This window comes from Monodon monoceros, unplaced genomic scaffold (assembly GCF_005190385.1).
Source record: "Monodon monoceros isolate NGI ecotype Baffin Bay Population unplaced genomic scaffold, NGI_Narwhal_1 Super_Scaffold_19, whole genome shotgun sequence".
In the NCBI taxonomy this organism is placed as follows: domain Eukaryota; kingdom Metazoa; phylum Chordata; class Mammalia; order Artiodactyla; family Monodontidae; genus Monodon; species Monodon monoceros.
Genome location: NW_021703775.1, coordinates 69,337,132 through 69,364,353, shown reverse-complemented (window position 1 = coordinate 69,364,353; position 27,222 = coordinate 69,337,132). Strand labels below are relative to the sequence as shown.

General features: G+C 36.4%; 1 protein-coding gene across 8 annotated transcripts in view; it reads left to right on the top strand.

Moving 5' to 3' along the window:
* The window catches only part of NCOA1 (nuclear receptor coactivator 1), a 258,922-nt gene that overhangs the window by 170,600 nt on the left and 61,100 nt on the right, over positions 1-27,222 (top strand). For all 8 annotated transcript variants that reach the window (XM_029231466.1, XM_029231464.1, XM_029231467.1 and 5 more), the window contains 7 exons: positions 5,514-5,691; positions 7,642-7,821; positions 9,111-9,206; positions 13,996-14,136; positions 21,149-21,296; positions 22,612-23,932; positions 26,778-26,958. In XM_029231466.1, the coding sequence (XP_029087299.1) occupies positions 5,514-5,691; positions 7,642-7,821; positions 9,111-9,206; positions 13,996-14,136; positions 21,149-21,296; positions 22,612-23,932; positions 26,778-26,958 (2,245 nt within the window). The remainder of the gene's footprint in view (positions 1-5,513; positions 5,692-7,641; positions 7,822-9,110; positions 9,207-13,995; positions 14,137-21,148; positions 21,297-22,611; positions 23,933-26,777; positions 26,959-27,222) is intronic.

The following is a 27,222-nucleotide window of genomic DNA, read 5'->3' as shown; positions in this document are numbered from 1 at the left end:
CTCTGTCTATATGATGTGTTCGTGTGCTTGTGTGTGTGTGTGTGTGTGTGTAAAATACCAATTAGGGTTTTCTGATTTGAAGCAGCAGATACCAATTATGACTAAGTTAAGCAAATGTGAATTTATTGGGATGCTATTTGGATACCACAGAACTGTGCTTAGAAATAAGGTGAAACCAAGGCATCTTATGGAGGCTAGAAAGCAGAAACTGTACGAATGGTCTCTTCAAAAGACCCATCTGGACAGTGCCCGGCTGCCAGAATGAATGTGTTCCAGCCATGTTCATTCTTTTTGTAATTCTCAAGGCTCACATTTAAGGAGGAAGTTTCCCAATGGCCTGATTAAGAATCCCACGAGACTTTATTAAATGGAGAAGAAGTAACTCCTCAAAGGAAATCACATATTCTGTGGAAGGGGAAAAGATGATTGTAGTTAAAAACAAACAAAAACAAAATGATACTGTATGTACCTGTAAGTCAAAAATGTCTGTCTTTGACCCATATCTCTTTTCACAGCTTCCCTTTCATCATATCCTGCTGCCTTTTGAACATCTCTACCAGAAAGTTCCTCAGTCATTTCAAATATAACATTTCTAAAACTAAATTTATAATCGATCCCTTTATCTCCTGTTTGAAAAAAGAAGAAAAGTCAAAAAATTAAGAACTAGATTTTTTTTCCCCGTCGAACTCTCTTTGTTAGGGAAAGGCACTCATCTACCAGAACCCTAAAGTCATTAGTGAAGGATCACCCCAAGTGCTTGTTCCCACAGCTGTTAGAGATCACCACATCTGTTTCTTCTGCCTCTTCTGTCACTTGCACTGCCATTGCCTTGATCCGGGCTCGCGCTTGAACTGGAGCATCACAGTAGCGTCGCAGTTTGTCTGCGTGCTTCCAGTCCACATGCCACACCCACTGCCAGAAGGGTCTTTGTTAAAGCAGATCATGTCAGTCTCCTGCTTAAAAACATTGCCTTCAAGATGATCCCCATGGCCAATTTTTCTTTCTTTATTTTTTTTTTTTTGGCTTTTCCTTGAAGCTTTTTCAAAAAAACTTTTTATTGTTAAATATAACACAAATATGACAAGTAAGTACAAGGTGATTTCTTCTTTCTTTTTTTAAACCTCTGAGCTGTTTCCTCTGTTTTGAATGTTCTTTCCACCCCTTGCCCACCCGAGTTACTGCTGTGTCCTTCAAGCCTCAGCTGAGGTGTCATGTGGCCTCCTCCCAGGAAACCTTACCGACAACAGTCAACCCTTTGCCCGTTTGGGTGCTTCACTCTGTACCTAACCTTTATGAATTCCTCCATTGTACTACAATGTGACTACACGTACTTGTTTTTTTCCCGTCAGAGGCTATAAAATTGTTGAGAATATGTGCTTTATTCCCAGTACTTTGTCCAGTGACTGACACTTAGGTGTTACTTAGTGAAGCTTGTGTAGTCATTTAAAGCGAGGGCCCTGTGAGAAGCCCTGGCCAGTATGAACCCTGCATTGAGACCCAAGGTGGTCCTCTTCAAAGACTGATATCCTGGGTAGAGAGAAAAACCCCTCCAACTGATGATGCTGTACAGAATGGAGTGGCATTTGTTATCATCTCCTGTGTATAGCTCAATGTCAGCCCAGCTGTCAGGACTTGGAGAAACAGGAAGATTCCTTCCTAGGAGCACACTTGGAAGTTAATTATATGCACAACATATGAGGGAAACTTGTAGGATAAGAACAAGTATTAGCAGGTTATATTAATCAGACAAACTTTTAGAAATTAAAGATGTTTGTATATTCATAGGAATAGTCTCAAAGGATTCCTTGAAATGTTACCAATCTCTTGGGGGTGGGATTTTGGCAGATCTTATACTATCTACTTAATTTTCATACATAAAAAGAGTTTAAGTTACATTTCATTTATAATTTAAAAAAAAACAAAAAATATGCATTTCTGGCACAGGACAGGCTGTCTGTATCTCAGGAGAAGGTCAGCAGGACCTCTCTGCAACTGTGGGGCAGCCTCTGTTAACCTGTTTTCCAAGCCAACCTTTTCTGGAGAAGCTCAAAAGAAATATGATGCCCCAGACTTCTCAGAGGAAAGGATGAGTCCATGTAACCGAGGCCAAACAGAGACCTGGTGAAAGTTCTGTACTCCCTGTAAGGCTGACCAGCTGCATATTCCAGAGGCCAGCTACTAGAATAACTTCCCAGCTTGGCACTGAGGTCAGGTGCAGTCAATGGGAGAACTTGGAGAAGTCCCAGAAAGTCTGGAAACAGGAGACTGCAGGGACTCCAGGCCTACTGCAAAGGAAGTTTAAATCCTTTGGATTTCACAAATGCCTTAAAAATAATTGCGCCGAGTAGTCCAGGTGAATCCCTGGGCCTTGCTGGTGCTCGAGGTCTGCACCACCAGCCCTGTGCCCACTGCTGGACAGTCTTCAGATTGGGCAGAGATGATCCCAGGAGTGGGTCTCAACCTCTCCCAGCCCCTCGGCAGACAGTGGATAACTTCCAGACATAGTCAGAGACAGACATAGAGAGTGAAAAAAGCAAGGGAGGGCTTCCCTGGTGGCACAGTGGTTAAGAATCCACCTGCCAATGCAGGGGACACGGGTTCGAGCCCTGGTCTAGGAAGATCCCACATGCCGTGGAGCAACTAAGCCTGTGCACCACAACTACTGAGCCTGCACTCTAGAGCCCGCGAGCCACAACTACTGAAGTCCACATGCCTAGAGCCCGTGCTCCGCAACAAGAGAAGCCACTGCAATGAGACGTCCGCGCACTACAACGAAGAGTAGCCCCCGCTCACTGCAACTAGAGAAAGCCCACGCACAGCAATGAAGACCCAAGGCAGCCAAAAATAAATAAAATAAAATAAATAAATTTATATAAAAAAAAGCAAGGGAAACTGTGGCTTTGAAGATAGACAGTGTCACTAGGGAGGCAGAGAGCAAGGAGCTAAAAAGGACACACTGAAAACTAGATGGAAAATAGAAGAAGGTAGTGCTTTAGAAGCTGGATGGTGTGGTCCTTGGAAGTGGTTCACCATGAAATGGCCAAGTTTTTTTACTTGCCTGTGTTTTGATATCAATCCTGTTTCTTGCTCTGAACTATGATACTTTGTTATACCCAAACTGTTCTTTATTAAACTCTTTTAAGAGACCAAAAAGAAAAAAGAAAGTTAAATTGTATTTACACTGATTCAATTAATAGCTAAGAACATTTTAAAGAATTTTTAGATCTTCTTTTTAAAAAATATGTCTGTATTTCAGTTATCCCTATTTTAATATAAACTGCCAGACAAATATATATACATATAGATAGATAGATAGATAGATCACCTGTTATGAAATTTATAGCTAATCTGACTTTAAGAAAACAATTAGATATGAGGGTGCTTTCCTGTGCTCATCTAAATCCAAAATAGTTTAGCAAAGGGTTTATCTAGTGTTGAGGTTTTTAGATTATTAATCACATCCCTCTCCTCTTTGCATTATGAACTAAATGAAAAATAGTCAACAGCGGTCAGGTGGAATAAAAATAGTTTTATTTCTTTTTGTTCTTGTTAAAGAAAGTGTTAGCAGTATTTTTAATGAGAACAATGCTGTACTTCATATTTTTTAAAATCTTGGTTGAATGCTTTGGGACGCAGTGATTTGAAGATGTAGTTTCGAGTTCAGTTTATTTTAATATTTGGCTTAAATTATCAGCTGTAAAAAACACCTCACAAAAATGAGGTAGATAAAAATGGAAAAATATATCATTGGATGAGTTTACTAAGTCACAATACTCATTTTGAAATCCTATCTACCAATTATGCAAAGGTTTTTCTTCAAATTTCAAATTTTTTTTTTTTCTTGGCCATGCTGTGCAGCTTGCAGGATCTTAGTTCCCTGACCAGGGATTGAACCCCTGCCCCGCAGTGAAAGCGCCGAGTCCTAACCACTGGACCTCCAGGGAATCCCCTAAATTCCATCTTTTTTGATCTCAAATAGTGATTCTCCAAATTAATCAAAAGCAGTTGCATTTTCCTTTTTTAAAACACGGGTTTTTAAAGCCCATTGAAACTCTTATTGGAAGAATTTTGCACAGGGAAAAGGTTTTGTTTCTAAATGTTTTACACTGAGAAGATAATTTTTATAAGTGGTGTACATCATTTTCAGCAACAAAATTATAACTGTGGTAACATTTCAAAACATCCATTTTCACGTGCTGTCTCTATAGCATAAGTGTCTTTTTGAAAGCAGTTTATTTTTTATTCATTGTTAAAATTTCATCTTTACCCTGAAGGAACAAAATTAGGTGTGTTTATTATTTGGAAAATACCTGCTTAGTAGGATATTATCATTAGCACCCAGCATCATAGAAAAGGTCAGCAAACTTGGGACACTTAACCTTTTTCAAAAACAAAAATGAGTAGCCCATCAACATTGCTGGATGGCTTAAGTCTTTTGCCACCAGTAACCAGCAAACCCCTGTATGATACAAAGGGTGGTTACATCTTGTTACAAAATTCTATAAATGTTCTACTTTTTAAAGGTCTTGATTTTATTGCTTTTATACATTCTATAGCAATTAAACTGTAATATGTTGCGATAAACAGAAAGATTATAAATAAGGTACTGCTGTCAACCTCTGCATTCTGGATCTTCTCTCAGATTCCGTGGTTTGTGATATGTGAGTAGACTGAGTGAGGCACCAGGGTGTCGATATGTTAATTAAGCTTAATTTCTTCCTTATGTTTTAGATTATGCTATAAATAGAGATTCCAACTTCTTTTCCCTGCACCCCTGTGGATCTTATGTCCCCTTGGGGCATGTACATCTTCTTTTGGAGGTCTCTGGCTCCATCGCAGTGCATAGAAGGCCTTCTGTGATTTGGCTCCTGTCCACCTCTCCAGACTCACTGCCTGCCTGTGCCTTGTGCTCCAGCAGCTCCAAATGGCTTTTTTATTCCATTATGTGCCATGTTCTCTCCTCTGCCTAGAATGTTCTTGCCTCATTCCTCCTCCCCTCTTCCACTATGCCTTTTATAACTCAGATCAGGGTCTGTAAGGAGCCTTTCTTTGCCCCCCACCTCGACCCCAAATAAGTATCCTTCTTTGTGCTCACAGAGTAGTCTGTGTATGGCTCTGATACTGCATTTCTCACTGGTATTTTATTATGCTTATGTCTCTCTCCCCACTGCAAGTTCCTTGAGGGTAGACACCAGGTCTTAACCTACAGTTTAGAGATGTTTATGACTGACTGAATGGGTCAGTCATTTACTTCACATTTGCTGCCATAAAGTTTCTTTCCAAGGAAGACATTTGACATATTCATTGATGCCTACTTGAAACATGAGTGTACAGTCTGTTTAAAAATCCTGTTCCCTCCACAGAGAACATGCAATGTTAAATCTTCTATTCAGTCCCCTGTTTTTTAAGTTGGCATATATTTCCAGTCTCTTTTTCAGTAGAGAAATGTATATGTGTATTTTTCTTCTCTCTTTTAACCCCATAACCTCTTAATCGTTTTTTTGGCTTTGCAGGCTTTGGATGGATTTTTCTTTGTTGTGAACTGTGAAGGGAGAATTGTATTTGTGTCAGAAAATGTGACCAGCTACTTGGGTTACAATCAGGAGGAATTAATGAATACCAGTGTCTACAGCATACTGCATGTGGGTGATCATGCGGAATTTGTGAAGAATCTGCTACCAAAATCGTTAGGTAAAAGGAATGTGTTTTTTCAAAGAATGTGAACTCTCTATAGCTTCCCTTCACATAATATATATAATATATTATTATTATATTTATAATATATAGTATTATACTAATATATATAATATACTAAAAATATTTTAAAATTTAATTTCAGCCTGAGATTAAATATGAAGGAGGAGTGTCATCAAATAGCTGATAGAGAGCATTCCTTTTATCCTCTTCCTCTAGATTATGCCACAATTATGTGACAGTGTTAGGAGGCAGAGCAGTTAGTTGCCTTGCTACAAGAACCTTCTGCTTGGAATTCCCTTTGTTTTCAATTTTAATTATGTACAAGGAAGAGACAAATGTATATAGTGTATCCTACCACCTTGCTCAAAGAAAAGAAAAGGAAGGAGGGAGGAAGGGAGGGAGAGAGGAAAGAGGGTAAGGAGGGAGGAAGGAATACCCTTCATATTACATACTTATTAAAATTAACATTTTTGGATGTGAGTGGTTTCAACTCAGTAGTTCTAAGTATGGTTGGATGGGTTGTTCACTGCTATAGGAGCCTAGCTGAGAGTATGGATGGGGCCTGATTTCCAGCTTGTGTTCTATTCACTAAGCCATGTGCCTAGTCTTTAGCCTGTATGTGCTCCAAAAGTTGGGGGAGAGTCTTGGCTAGAAATCCTATGTAACTAAACGAAACATGCAAATAAAATGTTATCCATAGCTCTTAATTTTCTATGTTGTTCACTCGATGAAGTGGAAGCCTATTTCTTCTTTGAAAAGAGTAGTATGTGTTTATACTAACTGGAAGCCTGAAACAATTGTTCCTCTTAAAATCGCTAGTTTGATACTTGAGTTACCAAGGGGTCTTAATGTGTTATAGAATTTTAGAGTGTAAGTGACTTTAGAGATAATACAAGTGGGTTCCTTTATTTTAAAGACAAGGCAAAGATTAAGCCATTAACCCAAAACTCACAGCTAGTTCGAAGATGAACCAAGACTCCTTACTCCAGTATAGGCTTGTTTCCATGATTTCCTCTAACAGTTATAGAGTGATGAGATAGTAAAAAGGAAGGAGGTTCAACGGCGAGGCTATGGTAAGAAATCTGTTGGGAATGGGGAGAGAATAGCTGAAAAACCCCTCTGACTGCCACCATGGTTTGAATATAACATTGTAACTGGGAAATGGTGATGTGCCACACAGTGATTCTCACTTGAAATGTATAGTTATCTTCTCTATAACTGAATTCACTTTTCTTATACTGAATCAGGTAACATTTCTGTTTTAACAGTCATTTTTATGTAATGATTACCCACCATATTCAAGGCATCGTAGCATGCAGACTGTGCAAATAAAATAAAGAGCAAGAAAAAATGATTTAAGAAACCAAGACTGGTCTCTGTATATTCTAAATATTTTTTTTGAGTCACATTTGAAAAACTTTGACTCCTCCAACCAAAAGGGTGCAGACACACACAAGCCATCCTTAAGCATCCATGCCTACCAGGTTAAAACCCTTGCCTAACAACAGACCTGTGATTTTCAATCATTTTTTTCATTGCCAGGGTATAACAGGAAACAAGTGGAAAAGCTCATTAATTAACTGCTGTAAAATTCTGAGCAAAAGAGCATAAGCTATTAACTTTTTAAAGCTATTAATTTTTAATTTTGTCTTTATCTGTTTATAAAAGCTGTTAGTGAATTAAGGTATTTGTAAGACCTTATCTTTGAGGGAGGAAATCCTATACAATTTCTTGCAAATTTTACATTTTTCTAATTGGTAAACATTTAGCTTTGCTAAGGAAGATAAGCATCCTATTCCCTCAGGATAATGTTGGATCTGAGGAAGTCTGTCTTTTAATCTGAGTAGCTAATTAAGCAGATGAGTAAAGGTATGTCTTTTGTATCTTCAGAGTTTGTACTTTTTCACCTTTTTCACAGGCATATAATCAATTTTTCTTTCACAGTGAACGGAGTTCCTTGGCCACAAGAGGCAACACGACGAAATAGCCATACCTTTAACTGCAGGATGCTAATTCACCCTCCAGATGAGCCAGGCACCGAGAACCAGGAAGCTTGCCAGCGGTATGAAGTAATGCAGTGTTTCACTGTGTCACAGCCAAAATCAATTCAAGAGGATGGAGAAGGTAAAAACAAAGGGTGATTTTAAGGTGTTTGACTGCTTTTTCCATGGTTTTAGGAACAGAGAGGAAATTGATTATAAACTGCCTTCTTCAGATAGTATTTTTGGTTATTATATTATATAGCATAGTGGCTATTCAATTTGCTCTGTATTTCTTAATACTTAAGAAAAAAATTGCTAACATCTAGAATTACCCATTTAAAATGCCCCCAAATCCTCAGTTTTAAGCTGACATTCCCACTAAAATGTCAAATTCAAACCAACTTGCTGCCTAGAAATAAGAGCTGTGACTAACTGCTGCCAGTTGGAAATGTACCAGATGCAGCAGGCTGTTGGATGGCTCTGATTTTTAGAAAGTTTCAAGCTTAGAGTGTATGGAACACTGGAGAATAGAGTTAGTATTTTTGAGGCCATACAAGGTAATTTATAAGGAGAAAGCTTCTGAACAGATGAAAACACAGCTGAAGCTCTAATATGAACAGGGTATGAACATGGTATTAGTTAAATTTGTTACAGTGGATGAGTTTTCCATGCAAACTTAAACTGAGCTAAGTTAAGAACACCACAAATTGGAAATGGGAGTAAGGACTAGGGAAGGTAGCAGCTGAGAAGTCAGATGCAAAAAAGGCCGTGTATGTAGTGGGTCTCACCAGGGAATGGGCGCCACAATCGACTGGGGACTTTTTACAAAATACACATGCAAGCCTGTCTTATATGACTGAAATTCTTATTTAGTTGTGTGATATTGCGTGTAACCTCTTAAAAAAATTTGGAAATGGGACTTGCAAAAAAAAATTACAGATCCTAAAAACATAGAAGTCCTCTGTCAAGGGCAAAATAATGCTTCTTCAGAAACAGTTAAATGTTTTTTTCATATGATAAATTATTATCTGCACAGTGGTTATAGGAATAATCTTTGTAGCCATTAATGAATATAGGAAACAGGCTAAAAAACTGTATTTTATAAACCACTATGTTGCTTAAATGTAGCCAAAACTATTTCTTCAAGTTGTTATCATCCAAGTACTTGAGATGCATCAGTCTCCGCTAGTTTATGTAAGAACATTCAATGGGAAGGGATAATTTATTCTAACTAGATCTCTATCTGGAGCTGCCAGTTTTTAGTTGCGAGCAATTTGATTTCTAATATTATACTATTAGATCAGAGTGACTCCAATATTGTGTCAGATCATATAACATGTACTGTTTTTATAAAAACCATTAATGGCAGGTGGTAGATGTGAACCGCTTGCTACCCTCTTTCCTTCAATTTCCCCTTCTTGTTTTGGGCAGATTTCCAGTCATGTTTGATTTGTATTGCACGGAGATTACCTCGGCCTCCAGCTATTACGGGTGTAGAATCCTTTATGACCAAGCAAGATACTACAGGTACTAGCTGCAAAGTTCAGAATGTTCTCTCAGTATTAATGATGTGACTATGCCCTTAAAACTAACTGTGACCCTCTGTTCTCTGCTGTTCAGCTTCTGTTCACTAGTCCTGTACAGAAAACATTTCCAATGTGGTCTTGATTCTGTGCATTTTAGATACTGTCATCATTGTTATGGGAGGGTGCTGGGGAGAACATTATTTTGTAATTATGCACGTGTCTATATACTGATTATAAATTATTTTTCATAATCTATGGAAAGAAATTTGGCAATGTAGATATTAATGTGTTTATTTATAAACAGATACAAAGAAGTGGTTTTAATATTGTGCATAAATGTATCTGGCTATTTCTTTTTTCCTTTATTCTTTGTCTTTAAATTTATTCAGCACATACTGATTGAATTCCTAGAAGTGCCTGTCACTATGTGTGATTGCTCAGGGTATACCTGATTGAGCAAAAAGCAATGATATAATTACAGATTTGTACTTTTTTGATGGAAAAGGTGTGAAATGGTATAAGGGAAGCTAATAGGGAGGTCCTATTTTAAAATTAGCTGGTAAACAGGAGGCCTGTCGAGCTGATATCGCGCCCCTAGGCCCCAAAGGATGAGGCTGTGCCAGCTGTGCAAAGTGTGGGTTTTGGAAGGGCGCGTTGGGCATGGGGCATGGTGCAGAATGGGTGCTCCTGACTGAGGAGACAGAGCTGCAAAAAGCCCTAAGACAGTATGTTAGAACTGGAGGAAGGGCAGTAGAGCCACAAAGTGAGTGATAGTGAGCATACCTGAAAATAAGCCCTTCTTTTTAAAGGCCTACTTCAGATTTGGTTTTCAGCAAAAACAAGTTGTTACTGTTCTTTATAATTTATAAAGTATTTCTCATATACTGTTTAATCTTTTTTGATAATTTTTTAAATTTCTTAAATTTTAAAAAATTTTTGGCTGCACCATGCGGCATACAGGATCTCAGTTCCCTGACCAGGGTTCAAACCCTTGCCCACCCCTGCAGTGGAAGTGCAGAGCCTTAACCACTGGACCACCAGGGAATTCCCCTATATTGTTTAATCTTATCTTCACTTTGTCATGTTAGGTTTTCATACTTTTACATCAATCAGAATTGTATATGTATTACTTACCACTCTAGTCTTAAAATAGAGATAGATACTACAGATAGATTTTTTAGCAGACCAAGATTTAAAAAATCATTTCTACTAAATTTTATTCTTTGTGAAAGTTTAGTTTTAATGTACTTTTTCACTTTACCATTGTTTACAAGATCCTGTTACAATATTTATTAATTTTTTAGTCCCAGAAGTCTAATATTCCTGTATTGTGTGCTTTATCCTTGTGTTCTTAAAGATAAACTCCCAACTGCTCTTACTAAAGAGTAGGTAGGGATAAATTAGGGCAGAAAATATTGGTTTGGCTAAAAAGTTTGTTCAGGTTTTCCGTTACATCTTACAGAAAAACCCGAACGCACTTTTTGGCCAACCCAATAGAATACAACAAAGAGAATGTCTAGGAGCTTGATATCTAAGGGTAGTAATGATCGGTTACTACCCTTACAGCATCTATTACAGTAATGATCAATTACTACCCTTACAGCAACAATTACAGCATCTAAGGGTAGTAATGATCAATTCCCAAACCTTTATTCATTCACTTTTTGAGTCTACCATGTACACGTTCCTTTCCACTTTCCACCGATGAACAACACTGGAAAAATTTAATAAACCCTTACTGAAAATCCAAAATATTATTGCATGAAGGAAAAATAGGGTCTATTAAAAAATATAGCTGGTCTTTTGTGTCAGTAAAACCAAACAAGGGTTTGAGAGATAGCAGAATAAAAGCCTGTTGAAAAGGGGTGATGGTTAGGCCACAGAATAAATGTGGGAGACAAGGGAGGCCTAAAAATTATGAGGATAATTTAAGAACAGTATATTTCAGCTTTTCCTCATATTGCATTTCTATAAATTGAATCCTAAATTAGATTGTTTTAAAGAAGACTGTATTTTTCCATAGGAACAATGTTATAACTGGTAGTTTTGTTTCTGACCAAGGACCCAGCATTAAAATCTTAGATATACTTGATTTTAGAATAAATTTATAAAAATTAAAAAATTAAGCTCTGGATCATAAAGTAATTATAAATCTAGAGGGAACCTCAGAGATTACGGAATCTAGCCTGTCCATTTTACAAATGAGGGAATGGTGACTTTTCTAAAACCAGGCAGCTAATTGCTGAGGGCAGACATCTTTAGGCCCTAATATAGAACTCTTTCTTTATATTGCATTGCCTTCCACCGACGCACTATTTAAAGGGCATCACTGTACTGCACACACTTCTTACACAGAAGATACCAGAGAAAATAGAAAGATGCCAGAAAAATATGAAGTATTCTTTTATTTTTAACGTCTTTATTAGAGTATAATTGCTTTACAATGGTGTGTTAGTTTCTGCTTTATAACAAAGTGAATCAGTTATACATATGTCCCCATATCTCTTCCCTCTTGCATCTCCCTCCCTCCCACCCTCCCTACCCAACCCCTCTAGGTGGTCACAAAACACGGAGCTGATCTCCTGCTGCTTCTCCCGCTGCTATGCGGCTGCTTCCCTGAAGTATTCTTAAGATGTAAAATTAGCATCATATCATAGAGTTGATTTAGATAAAAAATAATAAACAAGCTATAATAAGTATTAGATATTTAATTCCTTAAGTTTTAGTAGTGCTTTCAACTCTACATGGAGTGGTTCGTGTCCCTTAAAAAAAAGAAGTTTTCTACCAGGAAATGTTGAACAGTGGTTTATTTGTTTGGTCGGTTGGTTAAACTTTCCTCTAGCAAGGAGAAGTATTCTAAATCAACCTATTTATGATTCTCTCCTAAGATACTCATTGCATTACTGATCATTTGTTACCATTACTGATAATTTAATCACTTTCTCCCCTCCAGTCCCACAATTACAGACGTCCTTGCTGTCGTGTGGGTTAATACTGACCTTGAACACATAAACACAAACATACATTGCCTCGCTTAGTCACTGCATATGAGGAGTATTATTGCATTTGAAGATTATATAACAGTGGATTCTCTGCTATAATGAACTCTTAGTCTCTTATATGATGAGACAAAGATTGAATGATTAAAACTCTTAGAAAATCCAAAATTATCTGTAGTTTCAATCACAGTGTTCATCAGGTTTTCCCCAAACTGTTCTAAAATAACAAAAATTCCCTCATTTAAGTTTTAATTTATTTTCTTTCTACATTTATGCCAAGACTTGGGTGACAACCTGATCAGACATACTTGGTTATATTAGATTCAAGACCCTACGTTAAAGAGGTCTAATAAATACTTTATTTCTAAACAAACCAAGAGAAATATATAAAGAAAGGATTAGTTAAAATGAAGAGGCACAAACAGTACAATAGATTTGAGTTGATTGTGTGAAAAAAAGGGAAGATGAGGAAAAGACAACCAGGCGTTCACAGAAGAGGAAACTTGAGTGGTGAATAGACATGAAAAATATTCAACCTTATTAATCAGGGAAATACAAAGTTAGACCATAACCATTTTTCAGCTACTAATTGTAAAAATAAAGAAGCCCAACAGTACCAAGTGATGGAATGGATGTTGGATTAACAGTAACTCTTACATAAGTTTCTGGAAAACAGTTCAATATTATAAATTTGAACATTCACATAACCTGTGACTCAACAGTTCTATTCCTACATATGTACTCTAGAGAAACTGTTACACACGTGCACTATGGAAAATGTGAAAGATATTCATAGCAGTATTGATTGTAATGACAAAAAACTGGGAACAATCTAGATAGACAGGAGAATATAAAGACAGAGGGATGTGACAAGTGAGGAGTACACACATAATTGAATAATATTGATGATATTGGTAATGTTCAAGTTTTGAAGTTGGATGGGGCTTTGTAAGTTTTCATCTTATTAATCTAATTCTTAATTTATATATATATATACACATACATATATATATATATATATATATATATCTTAACAATATTACTTTGTGTGAATATAAGATTTCATTAAAAATAAAATAAAACAGATCTGAATAATCACAAACTGGATTAATTGGCTCCTGATTAAGAAATAATTTGCCTGAATTCTTCCATAGTCATTTAGGAAACTTGTTCAAATGTGATAACAATGTCAAATCACCACTAAATTTTATAAAGCGTATGTTCTGTTTGCAGAATGCCTAGCAGATCTTAATGTTCTCACTTATCTTTTTCTGATTGTCCTTTTTTTGCCTTCAGTCTTTATTCTTAAATGCAATATTGTCTATAGCCCAAGAGGAGGTAGGAAAGGAAAGGCTTCCTTACTTTCTCATATTCTCTTCACTTAATTATTGGAAATTAATTTAAACCAAAATAATATATTTCATCTCTGCCTCCCATCCCCAATAAATGATCCAATCATTAGTATATGTAGAGAGCAGGATCCAAAGAGCAAGCCAGAGGAGTTTGACCTACATTAGTCTCTGCAGCTTCAGGTCTTTATGATATGACTTTACTACTTGATTGGTATTGAATTTTAGGATATAATATAACGCACTCCAAGGCAAAAACAATTTTGTAATATCATGTCACTGATATATTCCGTTACCATATGTTATAAAAATTAATAGTGCTTTTGTCCATTAAACATTTGAGAGGTGGCAGAATATTTTTTAGATGCAGTTGTTAGTTTTGAAACATGAATGACTTGTATTAGGAGGCTATCATAAATGTAAACTTTCATTCTTTGTATAGGTAAAATCATCTCTATTGATACTAGTTCCCTGAGAGCTGCTGGCAGAACTGGCTGGGAAGATTTAGTGAGGAAGTGCATTTATGCTTTTTTCCAACCTCAAGGCAGAGAGCCATCTTATGCCAGACAACTATTTCAAGAAGGTAAGGTTTTTCTCTCTCAGCTATTTTCATTAACCTTGCTCTTTATTAATATTGAATAATTTATATAGAATTTATGGCTTGATAAGTATTTTTTCCAAATTACAGTTTTTGCAATAATCAGTTTTAGGAAGGAAGAAGTGGGTAAGCAAAGTAATTCATGAGTGGATCCTGAATTTTGGGATGCACATTTTAAAAAACAGGATATCATGTGGTGGTCACTCACTCATTCATTCATTCATGCATTCAGCAGACACGTATCAAGTTCCTCACATACATAGAACACTATGTAAGGTGCCAGGGATTCAGTGATGACAAAGCAGGATTTTGCCCTCCAGGAGCTCAAAATCTGTTAGGAGGATATATGACAGTTTTAAAGATCAGTGTGGCCTGGGCTATAAAAGAGGTATAACAAAAGAAGAAAAAAATTAATTCTGACTTGGAGAATCAGGGATGGCTTTAGAGAGGAAGTGATATTTTTGTCTGGCCTTTGACGATCACTCCCAGCAGAACAGGCATGTCAGAGAGCTTCTAGATAATACAGATCTATATCATGCATGTTTACTTCATGACTGTTACAGTACCTGACTCAGGTTGAAGTTTCAAGTTAAAAATATGTCATATGAAATTATGAATTAATAATTAAATAACTGCTGTGTCATAGTACGTACTATGGGAATATGAAGCAAGTATATTCCCTGCCCTTAAGGAACTTAACAGTATTATAGGAAAGATAGGGAAAAATAACTGAGAGTGAAGGCCAGAAAGTTTGTAAAGATTCAGAGATAAGGGGTTTTGATATATTTTAAAATATTGTCATGTAATTATGGTAGCCTAATACATCTTTCCCAGTGTAATTTGTTCTGTAATCTCTAAGTAAATAGTTTGTCTGGAAAGAGACTCTTTGTATGGCTATTCCTGAAAAACAATTTTTAAAATACTTTTCATTATTCCATCACCCTTCTTAATTTTAACATTTTCCTGTTAGGTTTCTTAAGTTTACAGATGATTTTCCATTCATTCCATTTTAGGTCAGCTGCTTCCTAATGGTATGTGAAGGAAGCAGCTTGATTTTTTTTTTTCAGGAAGCCATCTGTATGAATCTCACTAGTCTGTTTACTTCTGGGACAGCTTCCTACAGACTAATGGTTCTTCAGTTGGCCTCTTACTAGACTGTTACCATCCCCAAAGATGGTATTTCAGTGGATATGACCAAGAAGTTCCCCAGGAAATCCTGAAGTGCAGTCAGTTTTGGAAACCATTACAGAAAGCAGTTAATGCCATCCGCTGGTTGCAAACTTTGTGACTCCCTCTACCAGCAATAGCACTTGACTTTTGCATAAGTGGGAGACTCAGAGCACTGTCTTCACTCATTGCCTAAAATGCTGCAGTATATGATACTCTTCTCTTTGATTTTTGCCTTAACTTTATAAGTTGAACCTTCCAAGGCTTTCCTTAAAAGACTTTCAATTTTATTTGCCTATAATTTATATACATTTTGGCCAAGGCAAAGCAGGTCTAGATTATTGTCTCATTGTCCAAATGCCTAGGCTGCCCATAGATGTGATTGAGCCGTGGTTTAAAGTATGTGTTTCTAAACCATTGGAACTCTCTATAAAATAGATGGATTAAAGTAAAATAAGTAACTAACCTATAATTAACATATGAAGTAAAACAATTTAGAGAGAAATGTAAAGAAATATAATTTAACACCTCTTCTCCATTACTCGTCTTAATGTCCTTTTCTTGTACTTTTTTTAGAAAAAAAAAAAATTCCTCAATAGAAATAACTTTTTTCTCAGAATTAAATTGCCCAGAATTCACATGACTGATTCTAGTGTTTTGGAGATTCTGGACAACCTGGTAAACAGCATTCATGAATCGAGCACATCTTTTTCTTATATGTTATATTCAGCAGTCAAGTTATATTCAACATCAAGTTTGAGAACCACTGGTCTATCAAGAATGGAGAGAGATGTAAATAGCATTTGCAGTTTCCTTGCTGCCTCTGCACTTAGGGACAGTGTAAAAGAATGAAACAAATTATGCCACTATATCCTCGATTTTGTGTAAAACTTTTAAAATGTAAAACCTATACAGTAATTGATATTTAGGCAAGAAAATTTGTCCTCCGTCTTTTTTCCTGCCTTTAACTTACCTTTTGAAGGCAGCAGCTGGTATAAAATCCTAATATGCATTAAAAATTTAAGTTCTTACTTTTTAAGAAATATTACCTAAATATGTGGCTTGCTCAGTGTTTAATTGCAAGTTTTCATTCTTCGACTTTGAAAACGAGATTAAACGTTAGTATTTGTGTGAAAAAAAAAAGATTTAAGTTCTTAGCTTAGTTTTTCAGCTGCTTTTGACAGACAGCTCACGGACTGCTTTTAAAGGGTGTTGACCATTTTATTTTCCAGAATCAAATTTGAAAACACATTTCAGCCAAAGAATATTGTGGGAGCATTCAGGATGAACTAGATTAAAGCAGTTGTTCTCCATTGAGACTGGGGGAAAATGGGTATCAGGACCACCTGAGGAATTTTTTAAACTGGGAGGAAGTTCATAAAGGTATATAGTTTAGAAAAGCTTCCTAAGTTCTGTTCAATTCAGAATCATTTTTTTAGAGAATAGTCTAGGTTAAATGCTTCCCTAAGGTCCCTGATAAGATTCATTTGGGGCAGTTGTTAAACCAGATTTCTGGACTCCACCCACACTACTGAACCAGAGTCTATAGTCTAAGATGTTTTATTACAGAAAAGTTTGGAAAACATAAACATAGGTTCCACAAGATATTAATAGCTATAACTAGGAAATGATGTTTCATGCTGAATTAAATATGGGAAATATTTCAGTCTCCACTTTCGGGGATTCATAAGACATATTTAAGGTATTTAAGTTTCTGGGAAGTTCTACAATAAAGGTTCATGTTTGACTTTGTTACCCAGACTTATTTTTCCTAAGAATACTTTTTCCTGTAGCACATCTATTAGCACTTAAGGAGAGTAGTAGTCATGGGAAATGTTGGGCTAGATAGCCTAGAAAAGTTTTATGAAAGTTTTATTTACCTATTATCAATAATGTAATGTAAGGTAATGGATCGTTTCTTCTCTTTGAAGGATGTCCATGATACATTGTTACATTAAAAAGTAGGCTAAGAGGGTCTTCCCTGGTGGCGCAGTGGTTGGGGGTCCGCCTGCCAATGCAGGGGACGCGAGTTCCTGCCCCGGTCCAGGAGGATCCCGCATGCCGCGGAGCGGCTGGGCCCGTGGGCCATGGCCGCTGGGCCTGCGCGTCCGGAGCCTGTGCTCCGCGGCGGGGTGGGGCCACGGCAGTGAGAGGCCCGCGTACCGCAAAAAAAAAAAAAAAAGTAGGCTAAGAAAGCATGGCATATATAGTAAGATCTCATTCTTGTATATCTATTTATCCAATATTAGAAGGCTAACAAAATGTTAACAGTGGTTATCTCTGAGTGATGGGATTATACAAGTTTATCTTTACTTACTCTTTGTTCATTTCTCTATTAACTTTATAATCACAAAATAAAGTTATTTTCATTAAAAAAATCATGAGACAGTTGGAAGGAGTTTGTAGTATCAGTAAGTTTGGAAGTATTGCTATAAAATGTAAATTCCCATATGAATGATTAACCAGAATGTCCATGTTCTGTATAACAGAGTTAACTGAAAATCTTTTTTTTTTGTCTAACTTTATTAAAAATATTTAAAATATGAGTTTATTTTCCTTTTTGAGAAATTTCAGTATACTGAATAGAGTTTACACATTGGTGACTGAAAATCTTAGAGCATCTAGGGGTAATTTTTTTTTCTTTATCTTAGTAACAATTTTTAAATTGCATTTTTTCTGCATATATCTAGGGAAATATCAAAAAGAAAGAGAAATCTCTTACAGCATTGATCTGTAGTACCCTGCCATACGTTTTAAACCTGCCCAGTTGGTTAACATCAGTAAGGCATGCTTGTTGAGGTTATCTCAGCACCAAATTAGGTGGAGTCAAAAACCCAAATAGCTCTACTTCTATAGCTGCTGTGACCAGAGAAAACAGTTTCCTTTGCTCTGTTTCCTGGCTTTGTTGAGGCCTACTCTGGGGGGACAAAAGCAAAAACGATTGCCATTTTAAAGGTTCTTTGAAGAGTTTCTGGGGTGGCAATAATACCACATCAAATAACATCCCTCCTCACTAAGTGTTCTAAAAATTTTAGAAATGGACACAGGAGTCAGAGATCCAAACCTGGCCAAACTAAATCAGGAAACAAAACCTGGTAAAACTAAATCAGAAAACAAGGTCAGGACCTGAGATCAAATGAAATTCCAAATAGTTTTGTTCAGGCACAGATCTTTCTTATGGGGAAAATTTGGTGTGTAGAACAGACGTTTAACCAGCCAGTTCTGTAAAGAATTATGGCTCCCATACTCATGTCTTAATTCAGAATATTAGATTGTTATGTAGGGTTGAAGCTATTAGTATAAATGGTATCTTGGGATTGGCTGAATGTGAGTGACTCAGGACATAGGTACTTTGGAAGCTGCTTATTTGTAGTTTGTTTTTTCTTTGGTATTTATTCAGGAAATATTCATTCAGTACCTGCTATGTACCAGGTTCCATGCTAGATATTATCTCACAATAAACTGGCTCCATTTTAGTGACAATGGGCAAAGGTTAATTTGCATTATTAAGTCCTAAACTTGTAAATGACAAAGTCAGAGTTCAAACCTAAATCTGATTCCTAGGCTTTTATGCTTTTCATTGACCTGTGCTGCCTTCCTTGTGCTGAGTCTTATTCCACACCTTATTATCGAAAATAAATAATCTAACTTCAAAACTTAAAGTGTAATATTTTCCTGTATTAAGTTAGAAGGGATTCCCCAATTTTGGAATTTTCACTAGTTTAGATGTAGTCCTCCAAGTTAAGGAAGCATAATTACCAAAGGACTATTGATGGTTCTGTAATCCACAGTATCTTAATATTCCCATGTTAGCCTGAGTTTTTAGTTCTTTCTCACTTTAAAAGCATTGTGCAATTTCAATGGAGAGTGGAAAATAAGAATGGGACACAGTACTAGCCCTTACGTTTATTCTACCTGAAGAAGAAAAATAAGTGTATAAAAGGTTTTCTACCCCCTGTTCAAAGAGATATAGAAGAAATGTTTATGAAACAATGAAAAATAAGATTGGAAATGCAAAATGAAATTAGATTGTATGGAGCTGTGCTGTCCAGTATGGCAGCCACTAGCCACATGCAGCTACTGAGTACTTGAAATGTGGCTAGTGAGACTAAGGCACTGAATTTTAAATTTCTTTTAATTTTAAATTTAATTTGCCCCGTCGATTTGCCACATTATGGAAGTGGCTGATGACTACCATATTGGACCGTCAGCTCAGTGGTGAAGAGCCAGAGAATGCTTTCCAGCAGAATGATCCTAAAGCGCAATAAAGTGTGATGGAAAAATAGACAAAATGGCATCAGCAAAATAACGTGAAATATCTTCTGTGTCTTATCTGGCCATTTATATATCTGTAGCTTTCTCAATATCCCAGGTTAATAATTATCTTAAAGTGCCACTTTTTTCTTGTAGTTGTGTTTTCTAAAATATATTATCAGAAGATATTAACAGTTGGGAATTGTTAATATATTTTTAAGGTTTTGTCAGAGCAAACATTTAACTTATATCCTTACACAGAAATTATCGGTTTTCAGTAAAGACTTTTTCATCATTTATTATTTCACTAGATACTAAATTTCTCCATGTGTTATATTTGGTAAATGTGCCAGTGATTTGGCTGAAATTGCCAGGTGGGTAAGGAATCCTTGAAATTAACTTTATATCCTGGTTTTGGTACTTTGGGAGATTGATTTACAGCAGATTATGCCCTCTTCAGTTTATATGGTATACCCATGGCAATAAAGTAGAGCCTGCCTTCTCTTCACTTAAAGTAATATGTAGCTTCAAAAATTATTTATCAGTTGGTCATTTTGTCTTTCTCATATGTCTTTAAAGTGTGATTGAAGCCCTTTCTGAAATGTCTTTGAAAAATAGGACTAACATTTATTACAGGCTACATTATAATAGTCATTTGTGGTAGTAGCCCTTGTATTTCAGTGGATATGATTTTTAACCTTGGTATAGCTGAGTCTACCTATTAAATCTTTCTCAAAAAAGAATTCTGTTGTATTACTGAAACACCAGTGACATTTTCTTACTTAGTAGTCTGGTAGAGCCTTTACATATTTCATAAATATTTACCAGTAGAGTTAGAATTTTATCTGTTGTTAATAAAGCTTTAGGACAAAAGTAAACCGTGTTGTTTATACTGTGATTTGACTGCTTTAACCTAGTTTTTATTTTATATTAGTAATCAGTGGCTTTATCTTAATTTGCTTACTAAACTAAATTCAAACATCAAAAATAATATATATGACTATAATAATTTGACAAGTGGGGACCTTATCAATTCACATTCCTGAGTGAAAAATTAAATTTGAATTTCAGTTAAAGAGCTCTGCAAACTAATCAAAACTCAGAGGATGAATTTTATAGTATATTAATGACATCTCAATAAAGCTGTTTTTAAAAATCAGCCAGCCAAAGGTTGGGGGAGAGCTTGTTAGAGATAATACTGAGAATGAGAGGGGAGAAAATTACTTCTTGGTATTTTTAATGAACACTTAATAAATTTAAGGAGCTGCCCCATTATAGGGAAAGATTAAGTTTGATTTTTGTGTGGTTTGTGGTTTCTTCATAATCATAATTTCTGTGAGGAGGCACCCGTTCAAGTAGGACTAAATTAAAACTCGTCATCAGATTGTATATTTCACCCAGAATCATTTTTCCCCCTCAGATATCTGCTTTATCTGACTGTATTTAGAGTCTGAGCAGGCAGCAGTTAGAAGGGCATTTAAATGAAGTTCTAGGTAGAAATAAGGCTTGGTAACTCTCCTTTGCCCAAAGTATAAGCGTCAGAATTTTAACTAGGTTTCTCTTTTGTTTGAAACAGTGATGACTCGTGGCACTGCCTCCAGCCCATCCTATAGATTCATATTGAATGATGGGACAATGCTTAGCGCCCACACCAAGTGTAAACTTTGCTACCCTCAAAGTCCAGACATGCAACCTTTCATCATGGGAATTCATATCATCGACAGGTACTACTTATTTGGAGAGCTTCATATGAAATAAGTCAGTTCACATATCTCTTCTTAGAGAAAGAAGTTTTATATTCTTGATGGCGAGAAAACAAATTTTAAATTAGGCATTAAACTAGCATGATGAGTATATAGTTAATATATCCATACTGAGTTTTATAGTTCTGTCGCCTAACAATAGCTTTGTTGTTTAAAAAGGGAGACAGGAAAGGTGTGGCTGAATATATGCTTAAGGGGTAAAAACCAAAAACGTGGCTAAGAATTTCCAACTTTCCATATGTGAACTTATGGTCATAAAAGATTTGAGTTTATTAGTATTGTTATTTTTTAATTTTAAAAGTGCTTTATTTTCATTAGGGCAAAACTCAGTGGCTCCTGAGTTCAAGTTGATAGTTTATCAAACTACAAATTATTAAACTATCCACTTGAGATTTTTTGAATGTCATTGCCTCTAATTTGTTCTCCTCTCAAAATATGTTTTGCACTATTATATATGGTAAATTCATGAAACCATTCTCTTATCCTATGAATTATTCAAAATCCTACATTTACAACTATTTAAAATTTAGCATTAAACAAAAGCAAAGACATTTTCCCTCACTTCATCTTTCTCTCATCTGATATATTTGCTTATGGGAACATGGTAATACCAGTCACAAATCTGTTGTCGTAATTATGGATTTGAGTAAAGAACTTGATGAAAATCTGAATTCAGTATTCTGCATTTTCTAATTTTAGTTTAATTTATGCTTGTGAGTGGAATTAGCACAGTTCTTTTTTTCATATTGTGATTTCTCTTTCAGAACATCTGCTATGTCTGCATGTCACCCTTTTTAATTTTTACATCAGTGACACAGTATTTTCCTTACCCAGTCTTCCTCTTTGGAGTTGAAATACTTAAAAGCTGTAACAAGGGAGTCATAAATAAATACCATAAATAAATACCAGAGAGGTGTGGAAAGTTTCTCTTTTAACTAAAAGTCTTATGTAGTGTTAATTATTTATATGAAATTTTGAAAAGTTTAAAAGTGCATATATTGGATTTTTTTCCAAGGCCAAGAAAGGTTTCTCTCCCATTTAACTGAAACCATTATCATATTTACAGGGTCTTAAGCACTATTGCCTATTAAGTGATGCTAATATTTCACAGTAGTACTAACAGTCCACTGCTTTTCTTAGTTTAAAGTGATACAGAAGCTTTTTACTTGATAGTTTGCTACATTAGTGAGATTAATGGTCTTGTTTTATAATATGCATCATAAAAATATTATAATGGAAAACAGTGAAGATCTTTGAATGTCTTTTCCTCCTCTAGGGAACACAGTGGTCTTTCTCCTCAAGATGACACTAATCCTGGAATGTCAATTCCCCGGGTAAACCCTTCCGTCAATCCTAGTATCTCTCCAGCTCACGGCGCGGCCCGTTCAGCTACATTGCCACCATCCAACAACAACGTGGTATCCACCAGAGTAAACCGCCAACAGAGCTCAGACCTTCATAGCAGCAGTCATAGTAATTCTAGCAACAGCCAAGGGAGTTTTGGATGCTCACCTGGAAATCAGATTGTAGCCAGTGTTGCCTTAAACCAGGGACAGGCCAGTTCCCAGAGCACTAATCCGTCTTTAAACCTCAATAATTCTCCTATGGAAGGTACAGGAATATCCCTTGCACAGTTCATGTCTCCAAGGAGACAAGTTAGTTCTGGATTGGCAACAAGGCCCAGGATGCCAAACAATTCATTTCCTCCTAATATTCCAACATTAAGCTCCCCCGTTAGCATGACAAGTACTGCCTGTAATAATAGTAACCGATCTTATTCAAACATCCCAGTAACACCTTTACAGAGTATGAATGAAGGACCCAATAACTCTGTTGGCTTCTCTGCCAGTTCTCCAGTCCTCAGGCAGATGAGCTCACAGAATTCACCTAACAGATTAAATATACAGCCAGCAAAAGCTGAATCCAAAGATAATAAAGAGATCGCATCCATTTTAAATGAAATGATTCAGTCTGACAACAGCTCTAATGATGGCAAACCTCTGGATTCTGGGCTTCTGCATAACAGTGACAGACTCTCAGATGGAGACAATAAATACTCTCAAACCAGTCACAAACTAGTGCAGCTTTTGACAACAACTGCAGAGCAGCAGTTACGGCATGCTGATATAGACACAAGTTGCAAAGAGGTACTGTCCTGCACAGGCACTCCCAGCTCTGCCTCTGCTAGCTCTTCAAGTGGTTCTTGCCCTTCCTCTCATAGCTCACTGACAGAGCGGCACAAAATCCTACACCGGCTCTTACAGGAGGGTAGCCCCTCGGATATCACAACTTTGTCTGTGGAGCCTGATAAAAAGGACAGTGCATCTACTTCTGTGGCAGTGACTGGACAGGTACAAGGGAACTCCAGTATAAAGCTGGAACTGGATGCTTCAAAGAAAAAAGAATCAAAAGACCATCAGCTCCTACGCTACCTTTTAGATAAAGATGAGAAAGATTTAAGATCCACTCCAAACCTGAGCCTGGATGATGTAAAGGTGAAGGTGGAAAAGAAAGAACAGATGGATCCTTGTAACACAAATCCAGCCCCAATGACCAAACCTGCTCCTGAGGAAATTAAACTGGAGTCACAGAGCCAGGTAGGTAATTCCTTGCTTTACAGAATGAACATTCCTAGTTATTTTTTTCTTTTCATTTATTTTATTCCATCCATAGACCATGTTTGGATTCAGGCTATGTTTTGCCTATCCCTTGGGCATATGTTAAAAGGTTAGTTTCAATGGTTGAGAAATTACGGGATGCCCTGAAAAGTTCTCTTTGGAACCTTGGAGGGTGACAATATTAATGTGGCATTCTAAGAAAGTAGATGTTTCTTTCTTTCTATAAAATTAGAGTTCACATCTTTGGAGGTTTAAAAAAATACCTTCCCTGCTCCCTCCTCCCATCTTCCCACCTATTAAATCCAACTCTTTCAGAATAGAACCTAGAAACCTGTATTTTAAAGACACTCCGCAGAGAACTCTGATATGTAACTACGTTTGGGAACCTCTGATGTAAATGAAATGAGAGAAATGTGAGGAGGTGGACAAAGCTGTCTAGTCTGGCTTGCTTTGCTATTTAATTTCCTTTGAAGCATTTTTAAAAGTCTTTTTCCTTCTCATCTGATTCTAACTGCCCTCAATCCACAACCCCCATCAGAATAGGGACTTTGAGTATTCTGGGTAGTAGGGTATATAACATGCCCTGAAACAGAAGTAAATACAAATAAACCTTTGCATAAATTGTTATGGATCAGGAACCTCTGTGTTTAGGCTGGGGTAGGGCGTGGAGTGAAAAGTAATAGGCAGCTTCATTTATTGAATAATTGCTGTGGACTCTGAAGGAATTTAAGAAAAACAGAAAATGTGGTTCCTCCCTGCTAGGAGCTTACACATTATTTAGACAGAATATAGACATACATGAAATAGCTGAAAATGTATTCACAAAGCAGTTTATTAATAAGACTCTTCATTGTGAAACAAGATTCACACTTAGTACGTATAGGTCCTACAGTTTCTTGAGTCAGGTTTATTTTCTGCCCTCATCTCACAGAAGTCTCTCTGTTCCCTCAGGCATACTGCATTCTAGGCACATGGAAGCCCTTGCCATTCCTGGGATAAGCTATGTCTCTTCTAAGCATCTTCTGCCTTGCTCTCCTTTCTATGTCTGCTGAACTTCTACTCATCCTTCACAAACAATTCAGACATCATTTCTGTAAAGCCTTCCCCAGTAGCCTTAGTTAAACATTCCCTTCCTCTCCACTCTCATAGTGCTCTGTATTGTCTCTCTTTACTATAACACTATTTGGGTTATTTCTTTACGTGTGTGCCCTTTGAGAAGGCTGTCTCTTGGTACAACTAAACTAGTGCTGTGTTTCTCAGCTGAAAAACAGCTTTAAATAATAACTATGTTAAAACTCTCATGCTTTAAAATTAACTTTAAAAGTAACAGCTTTATAAGAAAATACCATTGTGTACAATCTTGGCACATCTGTTTTAGTGCACATGTACATGCATTTCTGCTGAGTTTATACCTGGGAGTGGAATTGCAAGATCGTAAAATATGTATGTGTTCATCTTTAGTAGATAATGCCAGTTTTCCTAGTGTGTGAGAATTCCTTTTAGTTGTTCCATATCCTTGTTAATACTTGCTGTTGTCAATCTTTTAAATTTTAGCTGTTCTGGGGTCTGTGTAGTGATATTTCGTAGTTTTAATTTGCCTTTCCCTGGTAAACATTTATTGGTCATTTGGATTTCTTCTTTTGTAAATAGCCTGTTCAGGTGTTTTGCCCATTTTCCCAATATGTTATATTTTTCCTATTGACCTGTAAGAGTTCTTTATGCATTTTGGGTGAGTCCTTTATTGTTTATATATTTGCGGATATCTTCTCTATGTTGTGCCTTGCCTTTTCTTTCTCTTAATGGTGCTTTTTGTTGGAGTGAAGTTCTTCATTTTAACATAGTCCAATTTGTCAGTTTTTTCCTTTATTGTTAGTACTTTTTGCATGTGCCACAAAAGACATGTTCAAAAATTGTCATAGTAGTTTAACTTGTATTAGCCAAAACCCAGAAAAACTCCCAAATCCATTACAGTAGAATTGATAAATATATTGGAGCATATTCATACAATGAGATACTATTCAGCAACAAAAACAAAGTGATCTACTGCTACTTGCGACAAGGTGTCTAAACTTCAGAAATGTAACGTTAAGTGAAAGAAGCCACACTTTTAAAAAATACATACATGTAATTCTGTTACACAATCTAGAAAGAAATTTTTGTTGAAGTAAATAATGAAACCCAAACAGGTAGACATTTTATGTTGATGAATTATCTTAAGGTAACCGTAGTGGAATAATACTGTGAAATAAAGGTCAGTTTTCTCCTGTGCATAGCCACAGACAGATGTAGGAACTCCCTACCTGTGCTAGAAGATATGTTTCTTATTCTAGTAAGTACTTAAGTGGGAAGTGACCTTTCTGGGATCTTTCAAGCTAATATTTATTAAAAACTTTCCCAAACTTTAAAAAATTATTTTAAAAAACAGTGTATGTTTTGCACCATCATAAAGTAAGCCATTTTATAAAATTTTGAAAAATATGACAGAAGATAATCACCCATGATGCTATCGTCGTAACACAGTACTCGATATTTCTTTCCAGTTCAGTCTTTTTCCAGTGCGTACATCTTATACAGAGATATAGTAGATAAACACTATGTGTATGTTATCTTATATCCTGTAGTATATTAATATCACAAGCGTCCACATTTTGTTCCAGTGTTAGGTCCTGTTATTTTATTGAGACCCCAGTCTTTCTAATTCTTCTTTCTTCATTCTCTCATAGTCACACTCAATTCATATAGTTTAAAGGAACAACTTGTTTTCTACATTGTTTCAGGTGAAAGTGTAGAATATATTTCCTCTAACTTTGGTTTCCATTCTTAGTTTACAGCTGACCTTGACCAGTTTGATCAGTTACTACCCACGCTGGAGAAGGCAGCACAGTTGCCAGGCTTATGTGAGACAGAGAGGATGGATGGTGCAGTCACCACTGTAGCCATCAAATCGGAGATCCTGCCAGCTGCACTTCAGACCACCACTGCCAGACCCACTTCCAGGCTGAATAGTATGTGTTGGGGACAGAACTTCATTTTAAATGTTTAATGATAATATGGATTAGTGCTTTGTCTCTCATCATTATTGCACAGACCTTTTGTTTGTTGAGAGTGAAATATCTTTTCATTAATGCCACTATTAGTAACACACAGTTACTTTCAGACATATGAACTTCACTCATCATGTCTGTTTGAAGTTATAGTATAACCTCTACTTTTTTGTAATTGATGTTAAGGTGAGCAGTTGATGTTAAGGAGAGCAATTTTGTGTTCTT